The following is a 26,130-nucleotide window of genomic DNA, read 5'->3' as shown; positions in this document are numbered from 1 at the left end:
CAGTGGTTGAGAATCTGCCTGCTAATGCAGGGGACACAGGTTCGAGCCCTGGTCTGGGAGGATCCCACATGCCGCGGAGCAACTAGGCCCGTGAGCCACAACTACTGAGCCTGAGCGTCTGGAGCCTGTGCTCCGCAACAAGAGAGGTCGCGATGGTGAGAGGCCCACGCACCGCGATGGAGAGTGGCCCCCGCTTGCCACAACTAGAGAAAGCCCTCACACAGAAACGAAGATGCAACACAGCAAAAATAAATTAATTAATTAATAAACTCCTACCCCCAACATCTAAAAAAAAAATGCTATATACGTGCAGCATGAGTAAGACTTTGAAGCCTTAACTTTTGTACTTTATGATTTGTGCTAATTTATAACCTCTGTATTACACTTCTTATTCAAAGAAAAAGAAAGGAAGGGGGACTTCCCTGGTGGCACCATGGTTAAGAATCCGCCTGACAATGCAGGGGACATGGGTTTGATCACTGGCCAGGGAAGATCCCACATGCCGCGGTGCAACTAAGCCCACGCACCACAACTACTGAAGCCCACATGCCTAGAGCCCATGCTCCGCAACAAGAGAAGTCACCGCACCACAACGAAGAGTAGCCCCGCTCGCCGCAACTAGGGAAAGCCCGCGCACAGCAACGAAGACCCAATGCAGCCAAGAAATAAGTAAAATTTAAAATGAAATTTTTTTCAACCATTAAAAAAAAAAAAAAGAAAGGAAAGAAGGGAAAAAGGCAGGGATAGGAGGAAGAAAGGGGAAAAAGGGAGGGAGGGAAGAAGGGAGAGTGAATGAACAATAGTGCCCAAAATGCCTTAGACCTCCTGTGACAGGAAAAATGCATCCCACTAGGGTTCTCGGTATCTACCTTCCTTGTGTCTGTTTTCCTTTGTTATCATCTCCGGGTTTTTTGTTTCTCATTGGCACTCCTGGTTTCTCTCCGTCCTCCTTTTTACTTCTGCCCATCTTCCTTCCATGTCCGCCTGCCCGCCTCTTTTCATCTTTCCCTTTGCTTGCCTCAACTCCCTATCCCCACACAACACAAAAGTAAACCCCACTCAAAAGCAAACAAGAAATTTTACAACATTCTTTACAATGTTACAAATCATCTGATCAAACCGTTCCAGTTTAGGAAACTGAGGCTCTGGGAGGTTACATAATTTGCCCAATGTCACAAAAGTAATAAATGATAGAACCAAAACTAAAATCCAGCTTTTCCTGTTAAAGCACTAAAAGAAAGCACAGAACATTATTTTTAAATCTCAGTATACAAGGCCTTTCTCAGAAAGAAACAAGATCCAAAAGCTTAAAAATAAATACCTTATATATTTGATTACATTAAAATGTTTTTATCTGGCTCTAAAACACAAACACGTATACATACATTTATATACTATAAACAAACTCAAAAGACAAATGACAAACTGAGAAATTTTGTAACATGAATGACAAGAGCTAATTTCCTTAATTTTTAAAAGTTCTTACTGACCAAAAAAAAAATTCTTTCAAAACTCAGTTCATGACAAAGAAACACAAGTAATTTTTAAACATATTTTTTAAAAAACAGATCCTTTTTCAAAAATACAAAAAATCACTGTACCAGTTTTCACTTATTGGACTGGTGAAAATCAAAGTATGGTAACATATAGTTTGCCAAGCTGATAGGAAAAAGTCACTCTACTTCGTTGTTCATAGAAGTATACACTTTTGGAGGCTGCTTGGCAATACCTATCAGAAGTTTAAATGAACATACCCTTAGAGACCCAACAATTCCACTTCTCAGAATCTGTCCCCATATACTTACCTACAGACACAAGAACATATATATAAGCAGCACTGCTTCTACTAACAAAAGACTGGAAACAACCTAAATGTCCAGCAATAGGAAATTTTTAAACAAATCATGATTTTAAAACATCAACAACAACAACAACAAAAAAACTTACTATGGAATACTATGTGGTCATTTCAGAAGAATGAGGTTGCTCTGTACAAACTGAAACAAAATATCCTGCAAGATGTTCTGTTCAGGGAAAAGCAACGAAGAGACTTTAGGTATACAAAGATGTATGTACATCTATATGTATACACATGTATAGAATTTTCCCAGAACATAACAGAAACTACTAAGGTTTCTATCACACCAACATTCCAAAAGGAACTTTAGGACTCTTCTAGTTCTAAGAAGCTCCTACATTAGTAAGTTCTTCCTGATTGCTAACCTGCAATAACTTTCCTCGGAAAACTCATCCTGGGACTTCCCTGGTGGCACAGTGGTTAAGAATCCATCTGCCAATGCAGGGGACACGGGTTCGAGCCCTGGTCCGGGAAGATCCCACATGCCACAGAGCAACTAAGTCCATGCAACACAACTACTGAGCCCACATGCCACAACTACTGAAACCCGTGCACCTAGAGCCCATGCTCCGTAACAAGAGAAGCCACCGCAATGAGAAGCCCGGGCACCACAACGAAGAGTAGTCCCCACTCGCCGCAACTGAGAAAGCCCGCACACAGCAACAAAGACCCAGCACAGCCATAAATAAATAAATAAATAAATGTATTTTTAAAAAAAAGACCCATCTCCAACTACCTCTCCTGGAACTCTTGAACCCTACATACAATGAAAATCTTTGCTCCTTCTCACCCCCTTCTTTGCCTTTCGACCAGCTCAACTGGACCCCTTGGTAGCTCCCCTTTCCACACCTCTACAACTTTGATTTCTTCTTCACTCTCTCAATACTTCTCCTGCATCCTAATATTAATTCATTTTTTCCATATGTATACCTCACAGTCTTCCAAAGCCTAAAGGCCGTTGCTAGGAGTTGGCATTCTTTCTGCTCCCCATTGCTGCTTTTCTATCAATTCATATCATTCGTCACTCAGCAAACATTTATTGGGTAACAACTGTATGCCACCTATAATAAGTCAAAAAGTTCTACCTAACAGCTGGTCCCTGTTTTAAGAAACAGAGAGGAAGGGGAGAGAAATAATCATATTCTGTTGCCTTTACTCAACAACTCTTAAAGTTAATGCAGGGTTTCTCAACCTCAGCGCTATTGACATTCTGGGCCAGATCATCCTTCATTGTAGGGAGCTGCCCCATGCATTTTCAAGTGTTAAAGCAGCATCCCAGGCTTCTACCCACTAGAAGCCAGCAGCAACTCCAGTTAGGAGAGGCAAAAATGTCTCCAGACATTGCCAAACATCCCCTGGGGGGCAAAACCTCTCCCCGTCGAGAACTACTGAGTTAATGCTTACACATCATTCTACTTCCTCAACCTCCAGTTGACAACCCTTCCAAAGCCTCCAAGTTCTTCAACCTACTTATTTCCAGGGGACTTGACCTCTATCACAATCATCCAGTTGATCACCATTCCTTAGGAATAATCACTACCTAAACTCTTCTAACATCAAGATCTCAAACTCGTGTCACAAGCTCCCTATCCTTTGTCTTCTCCCACCCCTTTCCTCCACCTGAAGCTGTCTGTCCCAGTTTACTGACGCTCAGCCCAGGGTAACGTGCACTTAGCTACACTTGTGGGCTTCTGAGTACTGTCTGATAAAGTTAAGAAATCACCAAGACCACCTCAATCCAAGCTGGCACTTAACTGAGACTTAGCAATCCTTTTATTGTACTTGTTTTTATTTTTTTATTTATCTTTGGCTGCGTTGGGTCTTTGTTGCTGCACCCAGCTTTCTCAAGTTGCAGCGAGCGGGGGCTACTCTTCACTGCAGTGTGCTGGCTTCTCATTGCAGTGGCTTCTTGTTGCGGAGCACAGGCTCTAGGCGCATGGGCTTCAGTAGTTGTGGCTCACGGGCTTAGCTGCTCCGCGGCATGTGGGATCTTCCCGGACCAGGGCTCCAACCCATGTCCCCTGCATTGGCAGGCGGATTCTTAACCACTGCGCCACCAGGGAAGCCCTATTCTACTTTTTAATGAATGCTTATTACACTGGAACAACACCTACCTCTAAAATTTCTCCACCATCTCAGAGTGTCATTACCATCCCTGCCTACAGGCTACTGTTCTTCTCTAACTGAAGGAAGACAGAGATCCTCTGACATGAGCTCGGTCAATTTCCCTTCTCATTACCTCATACACATTAGAGGCTCAATAAATACGTGTTAAATTTAGGAAGGAAAAACATCATGGCTTTATATTAGCTCTATTTAAAAGAACAATTTTTATAAGGAAAAAAGCTCTAAATTTTATTCTAAATCAAGACTTTATTCTACAATACCAAGCAACCTTAAGGAGAGTCAACATGCCTTCTCAAGGCTACCACCAGCAATCAGTGGTGCGAACTGCTGCTGCAAAGGGACCCTCTGCATAATCAGTAAGGTACACTGAAGTTTTAGAATGAAGCATAAATATAAACTCCAGTGACAACTGATCATACTGCACATAGAAAGTGCTGCCCATAACTGTGAGTGATTCTTAATTCCACTATTCAGTGAGATGCAGAGAAGTACCTTAACAGAACAACAGAGCATCAATGGCAGTACCACGTGCTAAAGACCCAGCACTTGGCTCTCTGTGAAGACTAACAAATATTCCCTGAGAGTAAGAACTGCTCTGCAACAGAAGATAGGTTTTAAATAATTAATTAGCATAGGTAACTGTACAATATCTTTAGAATTAAGGGTCTCATTTTCATCTAACCCTAATGCCTCCCAGAAGTATGAGTTTACTGTCAGAAGAAACAGGCAGCCTACGTGTTCCACTTGAAGAACGTCTAGGTCCCCAGTGAATCTCAGGCATAACACTTTCCACCAGTTTCTGTCTCCCAGGGCAATTATGGAATAAGAAGCTTGGCAAAAGCTTTGGCAAAATAGAGCCAATCATTTCTCAAAATGTGTTCTAAACTTTTTTCTTGACCTTTGGCTTATGGTAGCTTAGACAAGTATCTTAAAAGCATTTCTAGTCGGCCATTTTTGGTAACTTGTGAGCAAAATTATTTTTAGCTGAAAAAGTTTATTTCAATCCCTCTCTCATAACTCAGAAGCATCTGACCAGGTTTGGTTCAAGCTTTCCAGAATAATTTGTCTTTGACTGGATTCAAAGCATAGGGTATTTCAGCTTCAAAGGGGAAACTTTCTCCTTAAGAGGCATGAACAACCAAAACACGCGAATATGCAAGATACGTGAAAAAAATATCACTTGACTACCTGCCACCTACCCTGCACACTGTGGAGATTAAGCACTTAAACGCTCGTAAAATGTTGAGAAAGCCTCTGATGGACAAAACATTTTGTTACAGCATTCCATGCTATGAAGAGCAAGATGCATGCCTAAGTGGTAGAAAGTGCTTCACATAAATTTAAATATAATGAAACGGAACATAAGGTTCAAGTTGTGTCCATGCAGCACTCAAACTGTGATTCCAAATAGAGTAAAGCTTCTTCTAGGATGAAGACAAGGGAAAAAAAAAAAGTAATTCCGCTAGAAGGCACATCTACATATATACAACATAATCAAATACAGGTTTTCTTTGCTCTCTCTTACTTTTTTTTTCTTTTGGATGAACTAAGACAGTGTGTCTACTCCCCTACCACTATGAGGTTATGCTCCGAGAGTGGTAGGATAATCCAATCACCATCATCTAGTCAGCTTCGTGAATAATGGTACATGACTGCAAGGGGATGGCTGTCTGAGGAGGGACTAACTACCAAAGGCAGTTTGGGAAAATCCTCTGCCCTCCCCACGGACCCAGTGAAGTTCCTCTCATACCTGATCCCTGGACATTCTGCCTCTCCTGCCCAGATGGCCTGAGCCTCCCTCTCCTTTACCTGCCTAAGCCCTGCTCACTCACTTAGTACTCACCACTGGCTTATGCAGAATGCTCTCTCTGCCCCCATCCCAGCCTGGCTGGCTAAGAATTCCTCTATTATGCTGCCATAGAAACCCTGTACTCACTCCTATCAGGGTACAGAAGCTCCTTTATTTACCATCAGGTTATGTCTGGAATGAAAGGCTGCTCCTAAGTCCATTAGTTCATAAAATTCCAACGTGAAAAAAATCCAAGGAACCCATGGGTGCACCTCTAGTGAGGGGACATTTCTTAAGAAAACTAGAGAGGCTTATGGTAGTGGTTCTGACTTGTTTTGCTTCTTGTCAACTCATGTTGATTTGCACTTGGCCCTTTATTATCATCTGTTGTTGAATGAATCATCCCGTACACATATACAACATTTACCATTTTCTAACATCACCTCCATTTTTATTCATCTCTACATTTATCCACCTTTTCATATCAGCATTTTCGTTATAATCAGGTTTTATCCTTACTGAATAAGACCGTTAAAAATAAATATAATAGGGCTTCCCTGGTGGCGCAGTGGTTGAGAGTCCACCTGCCGGTGCAGGGGACACGGGTTCGTGCCCAGGTCCGGGAAGATTCCACATGCCACGGAGCGGCTGGGCCCGTAAGCCATGGCTGCTGAGCCTGTGCTCCGCAGCGGGAGAGGCCACAACAGTGAGAGGCCCGTGTACCGCAAAAAAATAAATAAATATAATAAGACATAGTTAAAAGCACTGGAAACATCCTATATACCAATAAACAGTGTGACAGACAAAATTTAAATGACCATGTACCACCACCAGTACTACTTTTTCTTTGCTTGTGGTAAGCAGAATTCGCACTTTTGCTCTAACACGTAACTTTATTCATTTTTCTATGAAAATTAGCAAGTTCAAGGATCATAAGTAGCTCCTGTACTTATTCCTATGTAATTTTTTTCTTTTTTAATTTTATTTTTTTGGTTGCGTTGGGTCTTCACTGCTGCGCACAGGCTTTCCCTAGTTGTGGCGAGCAGGGCTACTCTTCTTTGCAGTGCACCGGCTTCTCCTTGCGGTGGCTTCTCTTGTTGTGGAGCACAGGCTCTAGGCGGGCGGGCTTCAGTAGGTGTGGAGCATGGGCTCAGTAGTTGTGGCGCACGGGCTTAGTTGCTCCGTGGCACGTGGGATCTTCCCGGACCAGGGCTTGAACCCGTGTCCCCTGCACTGGCAGGCGGATTCTTAACCACTGTACCACCAAGGAAGTCCCTCCTATGTAATTTTAATAAACTATTTTATTTTAAAAACAATACATGCATGTAATACAAAATTCAAAAGGCACAAAAGGTATACAGTGAAAATTAAATCTTCACCTACAACCCATTCCTTCATCACTCAATACCCCTCCCAAGAGGCAACCAATGTTACCAGAATCTTGCATTTCCTGGCAAAGAGAGTCTATGTGTACTAAGTATATGGATACTAAGTATACGGATATATACTTTTTTCATTACACAAATAGTAACAAACTATACACTTTTTTCAGCACCGTGACTTTTCACACTTAATGTATTTTAGTGTCTTCTAAATGCATTTATATAGAGCTGTCTAATTCTTTTTAATGTCTGCATGATATTCCATTTTAAGAATGCACCTTATTTTAATTCACAGATTTCCTGTTAAAGAGCATTTGGATTTTTTTCAACCTTTTGCTATTTCAAATAATTCTGTACTGTGTATTCTTACACACAGACACAATAGTATCTGTAGAATTAATTCCTAGAGATGGAGCTGCTGGGTCAAAGAATATATGTATTTTACATTTTAACAGACATTGCTAAATAGCTCTTTGTGGAAGTTATGCGACTTTTCACCCCACCAGCAATGTAAGTACCTATTTCTCTACCTACACCCTTATAATACACTGTGCTACCAAGTTTTTCTTTTACTGTATAGTTGTTCCAGAAACCTCCCCCAATAAGCCTCCCAGGTTCCATAAGAACCTCCTTTATCTCCATAATCCTGGCATCTAGCATGTCATAAACATTCAAATGTTATTAAATGAATGAATGACTGAGCAAAAGGGTAAGGCCTTTTGTACAACATGAGAAGTTTACTTTTAATATAAAGAACAAGGGAAGTGATTTAAATATTAGCAATTTTTCCCTTGTAGAGAAGGAGAGAGAGAGGAAAGTAAGAAAGGACTGATAGATGGATTGATGGATGGATTCTGATCTAACATGCCTTCTCCTAGAGGTTTTTAAAAAACAGGAAAGATACCTACCTATCTGAAATAGTCAAGTACTGTCCTACCTTAAAGTAAGATACATAACCTATACTCAGAATGTCAAGAAAGCTAAAAGGCCTCCAAAGCAACAGCAAGATCCCTTCTCTGAAACTGCCATGGGATACTGAAGCCTCTCACATCAATATTCCTCTTACTTACACACTTGCCAAATAATTGACTCTCATCACGTATTGTACACAGTCACATAGCCGGTTAACATTTCATTCATTTGCTTCCGTGCAGTACCTGGCATAGTCACCGCAAAAAATCTTTCGGTGAATACAGTAATGAATACAGTATTATGAATACAGAATAACATATTTCGGTGAATACAGTAAGTGAATACAGTGGTGACCTCTGTACCACCACTGGTCGTGGGTCTGCCATGGTCTCCAGTGCCCCTGTTTGGTACTGTAACAACCACAGTAACAACGGATAGCACTTATATACGCTTACCGTGGACCTGGTACTCTTCTAAGCATATTATATTTACTCTATGAACTCATCTAATACTCACAACAACCTTGTGAGAAACTATTATTATCCCCATTTTACAGATGAAAAACTGAAGCACAGAGGAGATAAGTGACTTGCCCAAAGGACACACAGCTAAGTAGGTGGAGAGACAGAATTTGAACCTAGGCGGAATGGCACCTCTTACCCCAATATTTTAATACAGTGTGATAACTGCTCTGATAGAGTGGCACACAGAATATATGTTACCAGAGCACCAGGCTTTGACATATGCTCAGTGTAAGCCTCAGAGGAATGATCACATTGTATTAAAATTATCTGTGTATACATCCACTTTCCCACTGCAAGTCCAAGTCTTAGTCATCACTGTGCCCAGCACTACCTGACTCAATAAATTCTACAACTGGGTTTTAGGTTAAGAGGTGGAATAATAAAATTCCATTTCTATTCCTCGGGTTTGCACTTCATATTTTCAATGTTGATGCTTCTTCCTCTGTGTGCCACCATTTCCTAAGACCCATATCCTTTAAAGCAAGATGTGCTTCCTAAATTGTGCTACTTCCTTAGAGATGCTGGCCAGACCTCTCAAACTGCCTTTGGGTACATCCTTGGAGTCCTAGAACACCAGAGACCCAAACCACCATTCCTGCTGGGCAGGGCACTGGCAATACAGCTCCCACCCCACAGGAGCCACCAGCCTGCATCAGTGGCTCTTATCAGGAACATGGAGTAACTTGAGCCACCTGCCAACCCATCTCTCGACTGCTAAGACAGGCACTTTCTGCTCTCAGGTTGCACAAATGCCTGGAAACCTTACACCGAGTGTGAAGAAGACGCAACAGGGGAAGCAACACAGCATCTGGTGCCCTGCCTGCTTCCATTCACTGTGTGGGGTCATGGAGACGGAGTGGGCCTAATTCACTCCCTGCAAAGCCTTGTGACCAGAAAGATTGTATGTGTGAGATTAGCATCACCACACAATGGAGGTCAACATTCATCCAGAATGCAAGACACATCCCCACTGGCCTCATTCTCCAAACAGCTGGAATGTTACCTCCTCTATAATATTTTTGTGAAGACAAAGGTCCATTGCAGAAGCCAACTCTGAAAAGCACTGTTTTAGTTCACGTCTTTAAATGCAGAAGTGTGTAAAGGTTCACTGAGCTAGAATCAAAGCCTAAGCTTGAAATCCTTAATTCTATGTCTGAATTAGAATCCACTATTGTCCACAAAACAAAAGAAAAATATTCCCTGTTTGTTGAACCATATCTATTTACTTCCCATCGAGTCTCAGTCACAGACTGGTCATATTCCAGGGATGAAGAGCATTCACTCAATCCTGGGCTTTCCACAAACACAGGAGTAAAGTGAAACTAACAGCAATTATGGCTGCTGAGATGCAAACACCTACTAGGAACCAAACCTTTCTTTCTCACAATTCAGCACCAAACTTGGTTCACTGAACAGCCTCCTGACAGCAATAACATTCAATCAGGATAAACTTAGGCATTCTGGATATGTCTGGTATAGAAGATGTCACACGGAATAAAATCACACTGCAGTTAAGATTCAATATGCAATGACTCAAGGCAGATCCGGAGTATCATTACTAACTCAATGACAAATGGAATATCTGACCCCAAATGGGCCCTACTACCACAAAAAGACAGGACCAGGAGCAGCTGACTGGAGCAGGTGGAGAGTTGAAGATGCCTACATTGTACTCAAGCAACTTTAAAAGGTATCATCAGTCAGGGATTTATGGATATTCACATGAGAGAAGAGAGATGCAGATTAGGTCTCTGACCCTGTGATTCCATGATTCCATAAAAACATAGACTCTTACTTTATGAGATCCTGTACTAATCAGAGTCATCCTTCCCAGAGCCATTTAGATGTAGTTATCTCAGTAGAGCAGAACAGAATAATCCTAATTCCAGAAACCTAACAAATAGAGAAAAAAAGTTTACAAGCTGATATAAAATGATCTCCAAATACTATAGAGAAAAGAAAAGCATATGAATATTAATACTACCATTTGAGTTTTTAAAAGGGGGTGGAGAAAATATTACGTAGATACTATCTCTGGACAGATACCCAGATAACCAACCATACTGGTTACTTCCGAGGAGAGAAACTAGGTAGCTGGGAAAAGGCAGAGACTTTTTACTCTTCAATCTCTTGCATAGTTTGAATCATTAACCACGTGAACATACATTACATGTTTAAAAAATAAATGTAAAAGGTGAAAAAAAAACTCCATATAAGAAACTCCCAGAGAAATCACACCCAAAAAGTAGAAAAGAATAAGAAATGAGGGGCTTCCCTGGTGGCACAGTGGTTAAGAATCCGCCTGCTAATGCAGGGGACACGGGTTCGAGCCCTGGTCGGGGAAGATCCCACTTGCCGCGAAGCAACTAAGCCCGTGGCCACAACAACTGAGCCTGCGCTCTAGAGCCCGCGTGCCACAACTACTAAAGCCCACATGCTAGAACCCGTGCTCTGCAACAAAAGAAGCCACTGCAATGAGAAGCCCATGCACCGTAACAAAGAGCAGCCCCCGCTCTCAGCAACTAGAGAAAACCCGCGTGCAGCAGCAAAGACCCAATGCAGCCAAAAATTAAATAAATGAATAAATAAATAAATTTTACAAAAAAAGAATAAAAAATGAAAGATTTTATTTAGTTCTAAAGCTTATTGCTTGCTCTCTCATACCTCCTCTGAGCCTGACATAACTTCTCCATAAAAATGGGCACAGCATCTACTTCACCTGACTGAAACAAGAGAGCTGGTCCAGGTAACTTTGAGATGCCCTCAGCTCTCATGATTTTACACTACCCACCATTATCAATCCATTGACTTAGCTATTGTTGACCCATTACTTGATTGATAATAAAATTAGAGACTGATAACTTTAAGGCAAAAAACAAACAACAATAACAAACTACCATACATACAGCAACCAACTATCCCATCTAACTCCTCCCAATATGTACTACAGGAAAGTGAGATAAACACATAAAGTCTCTCCCACAATGTTTGGCACATACAAGTACATGATAAATTTGAGCAAAATCCCAATTCAAAACACTGGCTAGATCCAAATTATTGAAGAATAAAACTGGGGTTCAGTGTTGACTTCAAGTGCTACATGAATCCACTGTCAGGTAATGAGTAAAATGTTTTCAATATTAAACATGTGGCATACAATGAAGCACATATTCACTCCATTCCTTATCAATCATACCCTTTGGTCCAAGAGACATGAGGCTCAGCAAAAAAGTTACTGGATAAAAAGCCATAATATCTGGGTACAAGCATCAGTTTTGCCACTTCCCTGTCTTGAGGCTTAGAGATGTATATTTTCACCATCTGAAAAATGGGGAGAATCACCTACCTTCTGGGCTTGTTACAGGGAATAAGTTAAGACTTGTGTCAAAGCACTTTATAAACTATAAAACATCATATAAGTATAATTATAATTATTGAGGATTAGGTACATCCAGACATGATGATTACAAAAAAAGCAACAACAATTATTAAGGACATTTTAAAAAATAGATTGGGGACTTCCCTGGTGGTCCCACGGTTAAGAATCCGCCTTCCAATGCAGGGGACACAGGTTCGATCCCTGGTCAGGGAACCAAGATCCCACATGCTGCGGGGAAACTAAGCCCGCGTGCTGCAACTGCTGAGCCCGAGCACCTCAACTTGAGAGAAGTCCGCACGCTGCAACGAAGAGCCCGCATGCCACAACTAAGACCCGACGCAGACAAAACTAAATAAATAAATTAAATTTAAAAAAAAAAGATTGTATAAAGGTTGATTTATTTTTTCAACAAACGTTTACCGACTTATTATTATTAGTTATCCCTGGCACTGATGGAGGAACCAAGGATACAAAGATTAAGAGACTGTTCCTGCCTTTAAGGAAGTCAAAAAGCACTGGGATATAAGAAAACAGGGCTTGGTAATTATAATAAAAACAGCTATTGTATACTGAACACCTACTACGTGTCAGGCTCTGAACTAAGCACATTACATACATTATCTCTTTTAATTCTTATACCAATCCTATAACATATTTTATAAGGGAAGAAGCTGAGCCTTAGAAAAGTTACGTAACTTAACCAAGATCACACAGCTGTGATGTGGAAAAGCTAGGGGTCCAAGTCAGGTCTGTCTGTCTGTAAGCCCATTCTGTTTTTTATAATCTTAGAGTGGGAAAAACTTTTCTAAGCATCACACACACACACAAAAAAAGCAGAAATCATTAATGAAAATATTAACAGACCCTGTTACATTAAAAAAGTAACCTGATACAGTAAATGAAAAAAGCAAGGTGCAAAAACAATGTGTGGAGTATGCTAGTGTTTGTGTAAAAAGAAAGGGGGAGGAATAACAAGAAACTAACAGGGCAGGTGGAGAACAGGGAAGAGAGGAAGATGCTTCACTAAATATGTTTTTATAAATATAGCGTCACAACATCTGCTTATGAAAAGTAAAATGAGATAGTTTAAATTCTGTTTAACCCTATTCCAAAGTTATTTGACTCTGTGTGTGTGTGTGTGTGTGTGTGTGTGTGTGTGTGTCAGAATGACACCTATTATCATTTCACAAGGAGCAGTCAACAAAAAACGGCTTGGGATAACATGAATTAGACCATTTCCTTGCTTAAAACAAGATGCTGGACCAATCAATTTTTGTAGGTTTCTTCAAACTCTGGGATACCGTTAAACCAAAGAAGTATTTATTATTTGCCTAAAATTAACACTGCAGAAAACAATTCATAGTGAAGCTAAAATTCAGTAAGGGTAAATGATCCCTACACCAACCTCAAGAAAATCAAATATAAAGGTTTCTTAAAACAGGCTTCCCAGGATTAAAACACAAAGCCTACCAGGGAACACTTACTCCCGACTACTCCTAGAGAGAGAAGTGCCAAGTAAGCATAAAGGAAAACTGTTCATCTACATGGATACCTGGGTATTGGTTAATCACAGCATTTTTATACAGCTGACAAAAATCACTAATGGTCCGTGATAAGCACCTCTCTGAAAGGCTTCTGCTCTGTGGACGCCACATGCCAAAGTTAACCAACTAATCTGCAACACTGTAAAACACAGCCAGCTCAGAGCCAAAATGTTGCAGCAAAAATATCTACTTAGTGTCACAACAGCAGCTAAAGACCTGTAACACAAAGTAAGCGGACAAAAGATGTGTATCTAATGAATAATGAGCGGCAGCTGGGGAGGGGAGGAGGCCATCAACAGAAATATCAACTTCTAAGCCCTGACACAGACCTTTTAAATATGACCAGCATCACTTCAAAGTCCAGGATGATACCAAGATTAGCCAAATTACCTTACTAAAAGTCACAAATCAGGCTATGGCTTCAAGTGTGAACACAACATACAAAACACACCATAAAATTTGTATGTGAGGATAGCAAACACAGACAAATAAGAAATGGGCCACCTAAGTGACAGGTGTAGAGCACTACTCTCCATTCTTCACAAAAGGCCACCTCTGACCCCTCACAGAGATGTGCAGCCTAAGACCAGAGTCATACTTTCAAAACAAGTGCTACCGACTCCCCATAAGCTTTGTCAGCGCTCCCACTGTGAGAGGCAGCCACTGTGGAGACTTCCTGAAGTGCCAACAAAGTCCTCAAGACCATCGTGCCAGCCACCAACAGTGACAGAGTTCCTGGAAGTCTGTATGAGGTGCAAGCCAATGAGCTCAGCTTTGTGGGTGCTGGGAGCCACCACAAGACGTCTCCCAATTTCGCCAGTTCTTGCTTTGAAATCACACGATCTTACTATCCCCTCCCCTAGAAACCAAGAAATAGCAGGTAAAAGCTGTCAAAGCCACATATTCAGACAGATCAGGGGACAAGCCAGTCTGACAAGGGGATAAGCGACCTCATTTGCAGATTCTTTTGCAAAGGATGGGGGTGGGGGAAGGCTGGGCAAGAAATGGGGGTGGGGAGGAAACTAAACAATTCCTGTCTTCTACCCCAAATTATTACCCACCTTCCTCAGAATTTTTATGGAGCACTGAACTTCAGAAGGAAAAAGAGACGGGGAAAAAAGGCAAAGAAAACTCAAGGCTGTAAATGTGACTGTACAAAAATCCCCGAGAGGATGACCTATGAAACTAAGCTCCCTGCAACAAGGGCTAACTATGCAGCTGCTTTTTTACTCGCCTAACCGTCCAAGATAAATAGAGCAGGCTCACAGAAGCCCACCAACTTCCAGGAAAATGGAACCAAAGTCCTCTTGACTCACGACAGGCCACATACCCCTGAAATAAATCCCTAAATGAAATCCATACAGGTCTGCTCTGGAAATCATCCTGGCTGACAGCAACGAATGCCCCCTCCTCCAAACAGCTGCCGATCTGCAGAGGAAAAAGCTGCTCAAAATAAAGCAACTGTAAGAACTTCCCATGAGCCTCAGTTCCAAAAGTGTTCCAACTCCAGCATGCGCTGGAGCCCACATGCAAACCCCACGGCGCCCCGAGACCACGTGTGCAGCTCCTCTCGTTCTACCAGCGTGGCTCCTGCTCCCCACCCCGAACCCCAAAGCTGAGAGACTCCCACAGCTTCCCCCGCCCATCCCTCACAAGAAATCATGCTTTGCTTGTGGTATTAACAATTTAGGATCCAGCTAAATCAATGCAGCCCCAAAGAAAAATAAACAGTATGCCTCCTCAAAAACCATATGCTTGGAATAAAATATCCAATACTCAGTGCAAAACCTCTTTTCCTCGGCAAAGCAGAAACCAGGGAACCAGGCCCTATATAGGAAAAGTCCCACATACCAGGGTATTATCTAGGGACTTAGGTCCCTAAAAAATCCGAGTATTATGGTTGAACACACCCATGTGGAAGTCTAAATTTCAAAGGCTCGGTTTCCACCCTTGGGAAAATAGGTTTCTAAGCAGTTACTCAACCATTATCATTTGGTTATTCAAAATTGTCATCTACTTCATAAGTGGTACTTATCATGTGTGCTGTGCCTTGAATCCTCAGCTGAAATTTCTAGATGCCACGTATGTGCAGAACACGTCAGAAGGAAGTGATATAACTGGTCTCTCTCATTCCCTTTTTAGAACCTGCTTTATTCACTCAGAATCCAAAAAGCCAGAGGCACTATAAAGTATGCCCATTTGCCTTTAAAGAGGCCCCAACTAAACTAGCAAGGGAAGTCTCAAGGCTGGAAAACAGGCGAGGATTACATAGGAGCACAAATCAGAAGCTGAAAGGGAAGGAGGTGGGGATAGCAAGGGCCAGGGAGAGAAGATTCCCGTAAAATACTTCTATGAATCTGTCTCCAAAGCTGAGATTTAAAAGATCTATATCAGGGACTTCCCTGGTGGCACAGTGGTTAAGAATCTGTCTGCCAGTGCAGGGGACACAGTTTCGAGCCCTGGTCTGGGAAGATCCCACATGCCGCAGAGCAACTAAGCCTGTGTGCCACAACTACTGAGCCTGCGCTCTAGAGCCCGCGAGCCACAACTACTGAGCCCGCCTGCTGCAACTACATAAGCCCACACGCCTAGAGCCCGTGCTCTGCAACAAGAGAAGCCACTGCATGAGAAGCCTGTGCACTGCAACAAACAGTAGCCCTGGCTCGCCACAACTAGAGAAAGCCTGCACACAGCAACTAAGACCCTACGCAGACCAAAAAAATAAAAATAAAAGAACGCATCAATTATCCTCATTTTCAAACATAGCCAAAGAATGATCTGAAAAATAGCATATATTCCGTGAGGTGTCTCAGTTGGGTATTTTTCCTGCATCCATAAAAACAAGCTATAATAGCTTATGAAATTCACTGGTTGGGAACGGAAAGGCTAAAGTCCACAGTCGATCAAATGGGTTTACTCCCAAATGGTGGTAATACATCTGAACTGCAACACTCCAGAATCTCTCAGCAGCACCGTAAAAGGTAGGTCAACAGCCTGCTCCAATGAACTGGAACAGGTTAGCTCTAATTGCCCCTTAATCGTGTGGTTCCTCTACTTTCCTCAGCCACCCCATCACAAAGGCACTTTTTATACATATGCACGTGCTCTCAATTAATATCTGAGCACAGGAAATGAAACATCAGGTTGCCATGCCCACCCGACACATTCGGCAGTTAAGTTCCACCCCAGCTCCGGTTTTCAAAGACCCCTCTCTCACCTTTAACCCTGATATCAATGGGAAGATCAGGTACCATTCACAAATCCCACAACACCTAGTCTTCAGAGGAGCTGGAAAGCAGACCAAGGACTAGACCCCCCAGGGAAAATCTGGAAAAACAATTAAAGCCATCTGCTGGCCCCAACCGAGGAGCAGGAAGACAAAGTTCACTTCAACAAGAACGACAGTTTCTTACTCCGGCCCAGGCACAGTGCGAGATCCTATGGATCCCAAAGGCTCCCCTGATCTCACAGTCTGGGGGGGGTAGAGGGGCAGACAGTTGAACAAATGTTAATCTAAAAGTCCTAAAACAGAGGTCTGGACATGATGTTCTGGAAAGCAGCAAGAATGTGGGAGGGATGGGAGCAGTGACAAAAGGCATCCAGGAGGAATCAGTATCCCAACTTATTCTTGAAGATTGAGCCTTACAAATGAGAGAGAGATGTGAGGCAGGAATTTCAGGTGGAACAGAAACAAAAGCACAGAGGTATGAATGAGCCTGGGCAGCACAGCGTGCTCAGGAAGCTGCAAGTCCCTTGCCATGGACTTGGAGGTGGAGTGTAGAAAGAAGCTGGAAAGGCAGGCACAAGTCAGGCCAGAAGGACCTGGTAGGCCAAACGGAATGGACTTTATCCACAAGTCAAAGATAAGCTATCAAATCATTTTGAGCTCTTTTAGATGGATGAATCTGTTAGTAGTCAGGAAGGTGGGTTTGAAGAGTCCAGAAAGAGACCACAAGAGACAAATGCATCCCAGCCCAATTTCCACAAACAAAAATGAGAACAAAACGTGCCATCTATTGGATGCAATACATTTAACCAACAAACCTTACAAAATTTGGAACAAAATGACATTTTCGCCACTCCTGCATCCCAAGTACCACCAAAACAGCCAGTGCCTCTGTCACCCACACTCCCAGGAGAGATCCCACAGCTTCCTGAAATGTCCACATGCCCAATGCAGGGACAGTGACATTTCAGGAGTCCTTTTAGTCCTTAGCAAAGAAGAGAATGTCTCCTCTTCCTCTCATTGGAGAGACCACCATGACCAGGTCCATTCGCCTCCTCCACGTGGATGTCAAACCAATTAGATTTCCCGGTTTCACACAATGCTCATCTCAGGTAACTCCCAACTCCGGCACTTAATAAATCAGAAGCACATTAACCACTCCATGCTGATTGAGCAGTAAGCAGGAACTCGTTGAGTGCTGTGTAGCAGGTTATAAGGGAGGCAAGAAATAAACATTTACTGCAGAGCTCCATGATGAGAACTTTAAATAATCTCAGTTTCTCATTATAGCAGCTCATCAGCGTATGCAGTAATTCCCCCAGTTCACAGATGTGTAAACAGGAGCTCAGATGTTAAATATCTTACCAAAGGTCATTCAGTTGGTTGGTAGGTGGAGGAACCAGGATTCAAACCCCAATATGAGAAATTCTAAATAGTGTTTCTTTCACTACACCATACTTCAAGTATGTATGGATAACAAACATAATGACATATTATTAAGGTTGGTAATAATAATAGCAACAGTATCTCCCCTTTAAAAATTGAGAGGGGAAGCACATTATACAGTCTCAGATGAAGGGATCACTCAGAGAAGACACAAATGAGTGATGACAACTGGAATCTTCAAATGCTCCAAAAAGGTCACTCCTGAGCATTAGTGGCCAAAAACTGTTCAGACTCAAATAATCAAAGCAACCTGACTATACTCCAGTGAAATATATCAAATCCTCCATACCCTTCCCCTCAGGGTCTCTTAGACAACATCTGAAAACACTCATGGCTGATTGCTTGCTCTTGCTGCGCTCTCTTAAATGATTTCTCAAACTACTTTACCACCCAAATTACAGAAATATGTCCAGGATTCACATGGCAGTTCTGATCCGATTTGCCCCAATCCTGGCTCAAGCAGCTTTGCACTACCCTCCTAACTAGATCAGCGCCAGCCAATGGGTTTATTCAGGCTGATCTGTGATGGATTAGATAATGAAACCTTAGCCATGTAAGCTGCCTGCTTGTATTGGGGCTGTGGGGGAGAATAGGAAACTCAATACTCCTAGGGGCCACCTAAACACCACATGCACTGGCCATCCCTCCTCCATCTGTTTGCTCACGCTCCAATTACTGCCATTTCCTTTCCACCGTCTCGCATGCTCTTCCCTTCTGTCTCTGAAGGAAGTACACATTTGCCCCAGAAAAAGATGTTTACCACGCTTTACAAATGCATATCAAAAAACAGTTCAAACAAGTCCATTCACTAAAATGACCATCTTTATTTTTTCCACAAATTATTAAAGCCTGATATCAAACTGATGGCCTGAGAGATGCCAAACCAGAGATTCACTAGCAACATTCTTGTTTACACCAAGTAGTACATTGAATTTCTTTCCCAGCCCTGTAATCTTGAGGCCTGTCTGCATCAGTCTGCTTTATATCAAAATGAAAGTTAAATCTCTAGTTAGCTTTTTGTTGTGTTCACATGTCAGTATGATAGAGAAAAAAAAATGACAACGTGGCTAGAAAAACGGGAGAGGAAGTTAGGAGACAAATTCAACTCAGGCTAATCTCTTGAGTTGCCATGAAGAATAATTCTACTTTGAATTCAGATCTTTCTCCTTCTCAAAGACATTCCCAGTTTCACAATCACAAGCTTCCTTGTGAGGCTTGAAAGAAATTAGTAATTTTTACATGACTGTGCCTCAATTTCTCCAACTACAATATTTACCACTCTGGTAGTATTATGGGATGAATGTCTGTGTCCCCTCCCAAACTAATATCTTGAAGCCCTAGCCCACAGTATGATGGCATTTGGAGGTGGGGCTGTTGGGAGGTGATTAGGTCATGTGGGTAGGACCCCCATGTTGGGATTAGGACCCTTATAAGAAGAGGAAGAGATCTCTGTGTGTGTGTGTCCACTAGCATACATGGGGAAAAGGCCATGTGAGCACAGAGCACACAGAGCAAGAAGGCAGCTGGCTGCAAGCCAGGAAGAGAGCCCTCACCAGACACCAAATCTGCCAGCACCTTGATCTTGGACTTCCAGCCTCCGGAACTGTGAGAAACAAATTTCTGTTGTTTAAGCCACCCAGTCTATGGTATTTTGTTAGGGTGCCTAAGCAGATTAAGACATGTAGAAATGAAAAATTCAATAATTTTAGTGAGATATAGTTCAAAAAATCACTTTGAAGGAAAGCACATCGTTTTTATAACTCTACCCAAATGGTAGCACCACGTTCAGTTTCAGCACCAAACGCTCGAAGTCCAAAGAGACATCCACCTAGGAGGAAAGAAACCCAGAACCAAGCAAATGGGAAGATAAAGTACTTCAAGAAATACAGTATCTACAGAGCAATTACAGGCTACCTGGAAGCCCTTCCCTGAGACCAGAAAGTCTTCCTGCTACTAGTGGCTGATTCACCACTAACATGAACAACTTCTGAACTCACTTAGCTACAATGGATTTATGACTCTATGGTCAGAAGCAGTTAGTTAGCCATGTAACAATCACATTCCAACATTTCACTACCATAAAGAATTTTGCTGAAAGCTATAAATAATAAGGTGCACCTTGCCTTATGAAGCAGCTAAGTTCCTAGAAAGTTGCACAAAAATTGAATTTTTGCTCATCAAATTGTTTATATTCACTAGAAGAGCTGAACAAAAGAATTTATTCCCCGGTATGTTTAATAAAGCCCAAATTTTTCACATATATCAGACGTGCTTAAAGTGAAACAAACCTCTAATATCTATATATATAACTCACTTAACTTTCTACCAGGTTAGAGTACAATATTTCCAAATACCCCCTTTAACAACTAACTACATCTCTCAAGCTGTGTTTCAGTTTTCAGGTTGAATTTGTCTCTTCCCTCCTACTCTACAGTGCAGGGTTCTCTAATTCTAAACTGTTTCCAGGGCTGTGTGAACTCCTCTGCCATCCACATAAAGCTTCTGGATACTGGCCTTGAAAAGGAGTGAGCCGTCCTCTCCTCTCTAGGGTTCCTTCTTAGCATAAGGATTATAACAGAAGCACCACAGACTCTCTTGTGTCCCTGGTGCTCCACTTGGGGAAGTAATGATTTATCCCAAAAGTTTAGTGGCTGTAACTCAACAGGGTTGGAATCTGCAGCTTAGAGCTGTAGCTCTAAGCCATAGTCTTGGGAAATTAACTCCTGTTAAAAAAAAAAAAAAAAAAAAAGGGTTAATCCTTTGACACTCAAAAGATTGGGGAATTTCTGGAAAGAACTTTCACCCCTAAATTTCATGATTTTTTTCTATCCCTTAATTATTTAAAAAAGGTAAAATTTCAACTTCAACCTAACAGGCATTGAGCACTTACTATGTGCCCAAAACTGTGAGGTATTACAAAGGATAACTACGAAGAAAATATAGTTCCTGTCTTCTAGAAGCTTACAGCATCACTAGGGAAGCAAGAATAAAACAATGAAAGGACAATACAAGATGATGCATAATTTAGCATCAACACAAACAGGAGGCAAGAGGAGGGTCTGACTGGTGTGAACTAAGCTGTCAGGGAAGGCGTCCCAGAAGAGCTATGACCTCCGAGAAACTCCATTTGTGTTAAGATATAAGAAAAAAAACATGTGCTTTAAGACAAACCCATATACCAAAAAGCAAGTTACTCTAGATTTTTTATGTGTATGTTTACGTGGGCCTATAGGCATGTCTACACCGCTGATATTTCCTAAAACTGCCTCACCCCTGCTCGTTCTCCTCCAGCTACACTGGTTTCTTGTTCTCAAACACATCAAGCGCACTCCTCCGTCAATGCCTCTGTACCCACAGTTCTCTGCCTGAACGCTCTTCCCTTAAATATCTGAACAGGACCATTCCCTCAGGTCATCCAAAGGTCATCTATCAGAGACGCCCTAACCATCCTCCTCACCACTCTCTACCCCTTCCCCTGTTTTATTTTTCTTCTTAGCACTTAGGACCACCAAATAATAGTTGATTTCTTTACTGTCTGTCCCTTTCAATTAGAATATTAGTTCCATGAGAGCGGAGTCTTTGTTTTGTTTACTACCATATTTCCTGGGCTCTAAAACAGGGCCTGGCACTTAGCAGCTGTTCAATAAACATCAGTTAAATGAATATTAAATATCCTATCCTTCTTATCAGAATGATAGGAAGGTCCCAGGGATGTAGGTGACCTAGGCTTAAATTTTATCTTTTCATGAACATTATTTTTCCTTTACTCCCAATTATACTTCAAATTTCAACCTCCCCATAAAACTTTCCTTGACCATTTTGGCAAGAATGACCACCTCTTTCTTCTGGCCCCAGTGGCACAAATCCTCTGCATGCTTTGGCTCTAAATTTTGCAATGTCTTGCGACACACATCTACCCTGTGGTATCTCTACTTCCATTCCTCTGGAACTTACCAAAAAAATTCACATATATATATATACATATATATCTACATATATATATGATATGCATACATACCTATGTATGATACACATACATATACGTACCCACACACGTGTACTTTTTTCTTTTTTTATAACTTTTCACCCATTTTGGCTCCCCACCTAGATTGCAGACACCAAGTACCTTAAGGTCAGGGAACTTGACATATTTTTTTAGAGATAACTTAGAAATCATCCTGTACCAACACTGTATTTTACAACCAAGGAAACAGAGGCCCCCAAAGGGATTTTCCCAGAACCATACAGGTAGTTGAAGGTAGGGGGCTAAATCAAGGATGATCTGAATACCTGTGTCACATGGTATATTGGAACTACAACAATGAGAATGCATAAACTGAAAAATAAATAAAGATCCACAAGTACACAGAGTGAAAAAAGGATTCTCTGTGGGATAATTCTAAGTTGCCCATCTGTACCCAAAGGACCTAATCCACTGCTTCCTCTGCATACTCCAAAGTCCCTATACACTGCTCCATTTCCAAATACTACTATCCTCGGCCAATTTGAAGGCAACCAGCAAACAATGGGCCCCAGAAGGAAAGGTGGGGAAGGCAGTGGGAGTCTCACTATTAACCACGATTGACAGAAACGATAAATGAATACAGACAGACACAGATCTATGCACACACCAAGCAGAACATGCTCACCAGCACCCACATCCAATCTTCTCTCCTCGTCATCCAGTGTTAACCCACCTCACCTTAAGTCTCCCCATATTCCTCTATATTTTCTCCATGGCCCGAGCTTTTACTTCTCACAAGCCCTCTGCCTGAGGGAGTTCAAATGGAGAACAAAAGGAGGCAAACGAAACAAAAGAATTCAAAAATAAACACCAAGAGGGTCACTTTACCCAAGTCAACACAAGTAATAGAGCGGTCTCTGCAAGGGAAACCAAGAAGCGCACAGCAAACATGCCAGGCTTAAATACAGCTCCGTCTCTAACACAGGAAGTCAGACAGAGCCTTGAAAAGCAGAGAGAGAAGAGCACAGGAAGTCTTTTAGCACTGCAGAGATTTCCAAGAGTGCTGTAATGGAGAGAGCACAGGAATAGGAATTAGAAGACTAGGCTTCTAGCTCTAGTTTTACTACCAGCTAAGTGAGTGGCCCTAGGCAAGTCACTAGTCTGCTCTGGATTTTTGATTCCCCATCTGTACAATGAGGTAGTTAAAACATTTTGGGACTTGAATAAAAAAAGATGAAAACTGTTGACTTTCTCCCACCAAAGAGTTCTATTTTGCATAAGAATCTTCCAAGTCTATCCAGGTTAAGAACTCCAGTCAAAGATGATGTCTCTGGTCCCTTCTATCTCTAACATTCTGTGATTCTAAGAGAATTAGGCAGAAGTCTAAACGACTGCTGGTAGGTAAGCCTCACCCTTTCATAGTAAGTATGTTCTGAACAGAGACCAAATCCTAAAACCTGGGAAGGTTTCACGATCTTCCTCCAATTACGAAGTCAACTGACATCGTCACTACATTTGCCAGTCCCTATCCAAATCAACCAGCTTCTCCCTGAGTCCACAACTCAGAATCCAGTCTTCTAACAACCCTATAAATTTTCTTTTATACCCCAGGACATTAAAGAACTAGTAGGTGCCCCAGCTATATAAAATGCAACTGGCAAAGTACAGGAGGGGCAGGTCCTGTGTCGCCAGACTCAGTAGCTCCACAAAGTTAATGAGCTCGAGCACCACGGCGTCCCCTAACACTACCCAACTGCTCGTACTTCTCACACTCCTTGTGGAACTGATTTAACCCACAATCTAAGCCACATCCCCTTTGGGCTCTCGAGGAGGTTTCTCGCTTTTCACTCCTCTCCTTTCTATGTCGCTCCCCTTCTCCATCCCAGTTGCGTGTCGAGGGGCTGACAAAAAGGTACTCCCTCTTTGCGGAAGGTTTTCCACCACTCTCTCCCCGTCCTTGACTGGGTCTCCGGCTCTCTGGACACCAGACCCAGGATCTCTTGGCTTCCACCCCACCCCAAGGAACTAAGGAAGGGTTTGAAGAAATGGAATCCATCTCAAGCATGTTCAATTTCCTCCCAACACCTATTCATGCGACGTGGCCCCCCGTCCCCTCAGGGATCAGGACCCTCCGGGGCACACCAGGTTCCACCTGCACCCTTCGCGTCCAAGCCGGGGCTCGCCCCACCTTCCAAGCAGGCCCCGACCGGCCCCCTCCCACCTCCAAGCCGGGACCCCGGGCAGCCCTCCCCGCTCCAAGCCCGGGAGCCCCGAGCCGCCCCGCGGCCCCCGCGCCGCACCCCCGCGGTAACTGGGCACCCGCCCCGCATGGTCACCTGCATCCCGCCGCCGTCGGCCGCCGCCTCCTCGGTGCGCGGCCGCTTGCTCAGGCCGGGTTCGGCTCCGTCTCCTCCCCCTCCGGGCACCGGCAGCTCCAGCTCCGACTCCCGCTTCATCCCCCGGGCAGCGGCGCCGGGCCCGAGCTGAGGCGGCTGCTGCGGCTGGGCGCCTTCCGCCATCCGCCCGCGCCCCCCTCGCCTCCGGGAGCCCGGCGACCCGCCACAGGCCACCTCCCCCTGGGCCTCGGCCCCGACTGTCGCGACAGGCGGGCGCGCGCCTGCCCCCGCCCACGCGTGCGTACGTGCGTGCGCGCGCGGGCCCGGCTCCCCCTCGCCGGTGGCGGGCGGTCGCCGCTGGTCGCTGGCAGGCCGGCTTCCCGACTCGGGGCAGCCGGCGGGTCGCGACGGGCACTCGTTCGCGCCCCTACGCGCACACACGATCTCCGGCCCGGCCCGGCCCGCCACGCGCCCCGCCTCGCGGACTCACGAAGCTAGCCCGCCAGCCCGCGCTCGTTCCCTTACACTGGCCCTCGCCACACGCCGGGCCGAGGGAGGAAGGGGGCGGTCCGGGCTCCCTAGGCGTGGGGAGGGGTGTTTATTTGCCGTGAGGTGGGGCTCGAGGCCGGAACGAGCTGACTGGCTGGGATCCTCCGACCCGCCACTGTGGCAGCCCCGGGAAGGCGGGGAGAGAGAAAGAAGGAGGGAGGGCCCGGGATCTGGGACTCCAGCCCGCGCGGGAGGCCGGGGCGGCGGGGGAGGAGGGAGGGGGGCGGCGGCCGAGCCCGCGGAGGGGGCGGGGCCAGCGCCCCTCGGCAATCTCCGCCGCCTCCGCTCCGGGCGCCCGAGGGAGGCCGGGAAGAGATCGGGGGAGCTCGGGGATTTACGGCGCGGTCGAGGGATTGTCCTGGAGGTACCGCGCGGCTGGAGTTGCAGGGCGGAGGGGGCGGAGTCTGTTTCCCTAAGGGCGGGGCCACAGCCTAGAAAGGGCGGAGCTTGAGAGGCCCGAGGCCGCGTAGCATCTCCCTCTGGCGGGACTCGCTGTGCAGAGTTGTGCAGAGAATTCGCCCATCTGGCCGCGTCGGTTCCAGGCGAGAGAAGAGGCGCTCTGGGGGAGAGAGGTCTTTGCTTGCTCCCTCTCCCGCAGGAGAATGGGGATCTCGAGTTGGAAGGTCCAGGAATGAAGCCACCACTACAGGCCTCTCTCCCCAGTCCTGAACGCCTTTACTCTAATCATAATTATTATCACATTTGTGGTCATCTTAATAATACCTGATGTCTGTAAGACCTTCACAGTTTGCACAATGGATTCACAGACCCGTTCTGGAGACGGTGGTATAAGCAGAGTAGATACCATGATCTCTGTTTCATTGATGGTGAACCTGAACCTTGGTTAAGTCCTGCAGATAAAAACTGGCAGATCCATATCTCAGGAAAACAGATCATATTCTCTTTCTTTGCACCTTGCTGCCTAACACTTTATTGCTTATCAACTTCGTGCAATTAGAGATATTTGTGCAATAGCTTCTCTTTCTTACCGACTGTAAGGGCTAAGGCAGCATCCACTTTCTCTGGGTTCCATGTCGTGCCCACCCCTGTTCCATCGATTGCAAAATGATGAGATGATTTAGATCATTGGTTTG

At 43.9% G+C, this 26,130-nt stretch overlaps 1 protein-coding gene across 19 annotated transcripts in view; it reads right to left on the bottom strand.

Moving 5' to 3' along the window:
• RBFOX2 (RNA binding fox-1 homolog 2) overlaps positions 1-24,764 on the bottom strand; it is a 261,511-nt gene extending 236,747 nt beyond the window's left edge. For 7 of the 19 annotated variants that reach the window (XM_060306877.2, XM_030856103.2, XM_030856107.2 and 4 more), the window contains exon 1: positions 24,488-24,757. In XM_060306877.2, the coding sequence (XP_060162860.1) occupies positions 24,488-24,670 (183 nt within the window). In that variant the 5' untranslated portion in view covers positions 24,671-24,757. Of the gene's footprint in view, positions 1-24,487 lie in introns of all 19 variants that reach the window. The other 12 variants (XM_060306873.1, XM_060306875.1, XM_060306874.1 and 9 more) reach the window with 6 other exon arrangements.
• Between the last annotated feature and the right edge of the window lie 1,366 nt (positions 24,765-26,130).

Source organism: Globicephala melas, chromosome 10 (assembly GCF_963455315.2).
Source record: "Globicephala melas chromosome 10, mGloMel1.2, whole genome shotgun sequence".
Lineage (NCBI taxonomy): Eukaryota > Metazoa > Chordata > Mammalia > Artiodactyla > Delphinidae > Globicephala > Globicephala melas.
The sequence above is the reverse complement of the archived record's forward strand: the minus strand, read 5'-3'. Positions and strand labels throughout refer to the sequence as shown.